Consider the following 6,132-nt stretch of genomic DNA (forward strand, 5'->3'; position numbering starts at 1 on the left):
GCAGTGCTGATAAATAATAAATAAAAACATATTAAGCCCATGCAGCTCATGTCGCGAAAGTGCTCCTCCACAACGCTACGGTTACAGCACAGCTGTCAGCTGACTAAACCAAACAGGAGAGCCTCCTTCTCTGCAGCCGGAAACATCATATTCATTCATGCCCAGGTAAATATTCCTGATATAAGATGTACATTTTCACCAAAACAAAGCAAACAGCGTTGCTCAGCCTGACATGTCCACGACACACTGCTTCTTTTGTAGCTTCGTACCTAAACGTTAGCTACACTGCTAGCTAGCATAGAGCTACAATAACAACAACAACAACAGCTGTCAATGATTGGGAATTAAACATATTGATTTAAAAAACTTTAAAACCCTTGTCTTTTGCCACTTAGAGTCAAACAAGCTATTCATAAATAAGTAGTCTAACTGTGGTGCGTGTACTGTTTGGGGTCAGGTGGTTTCCTTTGCTTATTTCCATTTCACATATTTGAAGACTTCCCTTTTTTATATACCATTAGACTCTCAGACATTTAATTATTCATTATTTAATTATTTCAAAAAATGGGCATTCTCATGCAAGAAATTAAAGAAAACTGTTCAGTCCTATCCCACGTACTGTAGATATATAAATGAAGATGTCAACGATCATTAGGTAATAAGGTTAGCTTCAGGCAATATGTGGTTTTAACTGGCCAGCCCAGGTCGGTGCTCATTGTGCTTTGTGCATTAAAGACACCCTGTTTTTTAAAGACCGTATTCATTTTCATTGTCTTCCTTCTCCTTCCCTTTTCAACTTCTTTCTTTTTTTGCTTCTTCTTCTTCTTCCTCAAAATGCCCACCCCGGACCCACAGCTGCGCGACCATGAAGAAGAACAAAGGCAAAGCCAGCAGTACTAACGAAAAGGAGTTTGTGTTTGAGTTCAGGGCAGGGCAACACAACTGTGTCCTCAAAGTTCCTCTGCAGTTTCCTGTTCAAGAGATCATCAGTGACCTCCATGGACGCCTGATGCTGCTGCATAACATACCCTGCTACATAGAAACCGGTGAGATTGCCGCTCTTGGTTATAGAACACTTGATGGAGGACTTTTGTATTTCATTTTTATCCAGATTGCAGGTGCAGTTGATATTAACAGGGATTTGCAGACCCCTTTCTAATGGATCTATAATTGTATTCCGTCCATATAGGCCACATGCAAAGCAAAATAATACACTTAAAATATTGTAATTAATTATGAGAACACCAACGTTTCACTAGTCTTGGTTACCAGCAATGCACTTACAAAATCAATAAAGCTATCGAAAATAACAGACCACACAACTGCCAATGGCTGTGAGAAAGATCATTTGGCATGCAGCACTTCAACACATCCCAAAAAATGTCTTTACACATTTATTACTTTTTTCCGATTGGTTTAGCTGCCATTAATAAAACCAGTGGTGGCACCGGTGCCAACATGTATCACACTCCTTTAAAGTTGTTGTTGTCAACATTTCAATGCTGCATATCATACATATGTATGTTTTTAATTTAATATCCTTTATCTGTAAATATAACAGCTAAATTGCCAAATATTCTTAAACAGCCCCCAGCCTCCACAAGTATGTCTACTAAAATGTACCCTGTTGGACAAGTAACATCATATTTGGTTGCTGAAATGAAAGTATTCAAAGAATATGACTGGAGAAAGAGTTGGTACTGTCAGCATTCATGCTGTTAGTTTGAAATGGAATAGATATAGCCAATGATAATTTTATTTATTTTTTGACATTATTTGTATGCATCTCTTTCTGCAGATCTAAAAAGCTCCCTTTCCAGCTTCGTTGAGAAGGAGACCATCCTGGATTATGACAGAGAGGCAGAGCTGGCGCTGCAGAGACTCACAGCAGGAGACGTGGATATAAACCAGCTGACCAACGCATGGACCAGGTCTTATGTGGAGGTTTGCATCAAAACAAATACACATCAGTTTCTTAACCATAAGCAAACTGGGTTGTATCAGTATGAATGTATTTACAGTATAATTATGGGCAGCTATTGACAAATTCACTGTTTTGATCACTTTTGGGATTTATTTTACATTTGCGACTGAAAATGTTGCCTGTTGTTAAAGATGAAAATCAGTTTTTTAGTTAGTTGTGTTTATTGACTCTGGCTTTACACCATGTTGTGGCTGTTGTAGACTACACATATTGAATTGTATTAGTAAAATAATATTCGATTTGAGAACAAGGCCATAAACACAACTAATGAGATGGATCACCCTCACAGAGCCTCTGTGACTCAACAACAACCTCTACATCTTACATTCAAATATTCAGCTAAAATAACAGTCTATTTCAAAAAGATAATATAACATGGATATTAAGATCTTAAATAACTCTACGTGTTATCCTAACCTCTCTATATTTCCTCTCCTGGACGATCATTTCAGTTTGTGATGACAGAAAACGCTTAAAAAACTCAAGGAAGATATTTATATGAAATACATGCATGTCTATTAATAATGTGGACAGCATGTTTTATTCTTGGTCGGTGGTAATCTCAGATGCTGCTGGACTTACCCTGCTCGAATATCCACTACTCTACGTTTCTGTAGTATTGCAGAGATGTTTAGGAAGTGTCCTCGAATGCTCCTGCTTTGGGGACGCATCAATAATGCAATTTAAATGAGTGGTACAGTGCATCTGCAAATTAATTATTAATGAGTTCTTCCCAGAGATCCATTATGTGGTGGCGTCCTACACATCATTTAAGAGTAGGGTCAACACTTTCAAATAAGGATCAATAAAAAATACTCTAGTGACACTCAAAAGTGGATTTCTAATTAATATTAAGTATTGTTTTCTCACCTATGCAAACACTGAGAGTGAACGCCTCTTATTTCTTATTTTAGAAAGGGCAATACGGTTTTCTGTGTTGATCCTTCAAAGTTCAGGAGTCTGAACTCTGCTGTCACTTGACCGGGCATTTAAAAAAAGACAAGGCTGCCTCAGCACGTGTTGTGAAATCTCCCCCGCTCCACTGCACTCAGACATTAATTTAAGGCCTGACTATGCATTTGCATTTCACTGCAGTCACACAGAAATACACATGGAAGCTTTCCAGCGTCCGCCGTGCTTGTGGCCTGAGGATTCCTGAGCCTGTATTAATAGAAGGTTTCACATTCTAATACTGATCTGCATTACTAATTATGGGTGGGTTGTTTATTGACCAGAGCTGAACATATAGCATGTGTTGCCCTTCGTTTATATCTTGCTGTGGTCACATAGGATGTTGTTTTTTGCACTTTATTCTGGAAAAAATGAAAATATTGCTAGTCACTTTGGTGCAGCAGATCATTACCCAAAACAGTTTTAATTAAATTCAGTTTTTATTGAATTATTTCAGTTGATTTTTCTGTTTGACCATTTTGTTTATTTATTTTATGACGCTTCCAGACTACGCTGGAACACGCTCGTCCCGAGGAGCCCAGCTGGGACGAGGACTTTGCCGATGTTTACCACGAGCTGATCCACTCCCCTGCCTCAGATACCCTCCTCAACCTGGAGCACAACTACTTTGTTAGCATCTCCGAGCTCATCAGTGAGAGAGACATGGAGCTAAAGAAGCTCCAAGAGAGGTTGGTATTAGGGAACTATCATTTAACTATGTGACCTCTGGATAGAGTTCGTTGCACCAGATTTAGTTAAGAGGCATCATAGCAAAGGGGGTAAATATATAATAAATATTGTAAGGCACTGTAAATGAGGATTTTGATGCTGAATTCTTTATTATTATGTTGAAATCTGTGATAATTGTTGTGTCTGTCAGGCAAGCATCTGAGATGGACAAAGTGATGCACGAGCTGGGGAATACATTGAGTGACCATGATGTAAATGCAGTGGCCTCTCAACATTTTGATGCACAACAGGTAAAAAAGCAGGTGCACCTCGATCTCACAACACGTTTCTAATTTCTCCGAAGACATTTGTCCATTTCTCAATTCACCTGGGCCTGTTTAGTCAAAATATGAAGTTCCTCAGTGTTTGACTTCTTTAAACAGGTCTTGGAGAACAAGTGGGCCAGTGAGCTGAAGCAGGTGACAGGCATTCAGAAGCACGAGTACCAGCAGTGGGTCATCAGTCTGCACCAGGATCTGCAGAAGTCCAACAGCAGCCAGATCACGTGAGTTATTAGTGTTTGTGTTCACACTCACACAAACAGTCTTTTAACAGGATCATGTGTATGCACATCTACTTTACACCCACCTGCAGCTTAACAGAGTCAGTTATTTCCTTTGCTCTATTAAATCTTGGGGGAAAGCAGGAGGGTATACTACGAATCTAGTTCAACCTATCCTGGATATGTTTTGAGTTATCCGGTTGACTTAATCCAAAACAAAGCTGCTCTCGCTAAACTGTCCTACAACGCTGGCTATCAACTCGTTCGCTCAAGCCAGCCGTGTCCTATCTAGTTAGGTGCGCGTTCACATGAAAGGGGTGGTATCTGGAGCATTCGACCAAATACAAACATGGAGAAGCGTACAGACAGCGCAGCGTCATACTTCCTGAATGAAAAGTCAACTATAATATTAGACAAATATGAAGAAGTTAAACATCCATGACTTAAACACTTTATCCAGGATAAAAGCCACATAGCTGCATCTGCAAGGTGATTACAGCTGGTAAAAGAAAAAGTGTTTGAATGCGTACATTAACAGGTTTATGATATCTTTTATTTCCGGGAACGGTGGAGGCGTGACGCACGGCCGGATTTATCTCAGCCAATGACAGCTCTGCATGCATCCCCTGGATATTATTTTAGTAACTGCAACGCGATGTTTACAGTGAGAACAGCTGTGAGGTCTGTGCAGAAAGCAGAGCAGTGTGTAAAAATATATATCACTCAGTATAACAGGCCTACATTACTCACTGTATTTGTATGCTGTAGTTTATTATATTATATATACAAACAAAGAGTCGATATTTTTCTAAGACCATTTAGTGCTTCACATAATAAATACACAACGGCTGCAGCCTGATTATGCTTTAGGAGCTGTAGGTGTGTGCAGGGGCGCCGCCAGGGATTTTGGGCCCCATGAAAATATATCACATTGGGCCCCACCACCAGGCCTAGGCCACGCCAACCAAGCACAATTGCTGTAACCACACATCCAGAACCCAACCGACTCATTTATGCTTTAAATAACTCTACCTGTACAGGCTTGTAGTCCAATACTAACTGCACAATATTTACTGACACTGAGCGGTGAACATATAACACTGTGCAGACGTGCAACATTCTGCTGCAGTAGAATTCACTATTTGATATAACACTAACATTCCTGACAATAGACCTCAATAGTCATTTGTTATGGTGTACATGCCTTTTTAATAACATTTTTATACTCACAAGTCCCCGGTTGGGTGCTTCGTTGTTGGAGTTTACCCCAGTGGACGAGAGGGTCGCCTCCCTACGCCTGCGGGTTATGGTGGGGAAAACTCTGACTGTTGTGTGTGGTTATGCACCAAACAGCAGTTCAGAGTATACGGCCTTCTTGGAGACCCTGGAAAGAGTCCTGTATGGAGCTCCTGAAGGGGACTCTTTAATCTTGCTGGGAGACTTCAACGCACATGTGGGCAATGATGAAGACACTTGGAGGGGTGTGATTGGGAGGAACGGCCCCCCTGATCTGAACCGGAGTGGTGGTTTGTTACTGGACTTCTGTGCTAGTCATGGATTGGCCATAACAAACACCATGTTCGAACATAACGATGCTCATAAGTGTACGTTGTACCAGAGCACCCTAGGCAGAAGGTCCATGATCGATTTCGTTATCGTATCATCGGACCTGAGGCCGTATGTTTTGGACACTCAGGTAAAGAGAGGGGTGGAGTTGCAAACTGATCACCATCTGGCCAGTGGTTACAATGGTTGGGCCAGTGATAATACAATTCTACCGTGGCATTTTACCCTTAATGTCTACCTCTGCGGTAAGTCACTAGCACCCCCGTCGACAATTTACTAACGGTATTTACTTGTGGTACCGCGGTGGGCCGGCGGTACCGAAGTGGGCCGGTCGAGGAGTTCCGGGCTGATTTGTAGTCCCAGTCCGCCCCTGACTGCAGGTCTCTTTTGTGTGTGGGTG

At 41.1% G+C, this 6,132-nt stretch overlaps 1 protein-coding gene across 1 annotated transcript in view; it reads left to right on the forward strand.

Annotated features, from left to right (window-relative positions):
- Nucleotides 1–83: 83 nt before the first annotated feature.
- The window catches only part of ferry3 (FERRY endosomal RAB5 effector complex subunit 3), a 19,879-nt gene continuing 13,830 nt past the window's right edge, over nt 84–6,132 (forward strand). Inside the window, exons 1-6 of the mRNA XM_010780684.1 lie at nt 84–165; nt 856–1,046; nt 1,799–1,944; nt 3,443–3,624; nt 3,816–3,915; nt 4,048–4,169. Coding sequence (XP_010778986.1) covers nt 158–165; nt 856–1,046; nt 1,799–1,944; nt 3,443–3,624; nt 3,816–3,915; nt 4,048–4,169 — 749 coding nt within the window. The 5' untranslated portion in view covers nt 84–157. The remainder of the gene's footprint in view (nt 166–855; nt 1,047–1,798; nt 1,945–3,442; nt 3,625–3,815; nt 3,916–4,047; nt 4,170–6,132) is intronic.

Source organism: Notothenia coriiceps, unplaced genomic scaffold, assembly GCF_000735185.1.
Source record: "Notothenia coriiceps isolate Sejong01 unplaced genomic scaffold, NC01 NC01_scaffold00022119, whole genome shotgun sequence".
Lineage (NCBI taxonomy): Eukaryota > Metazoa > Chordata > Actinopteri > Perciformes > Nototheniidae > Notothenia > Notothenia coriiceps.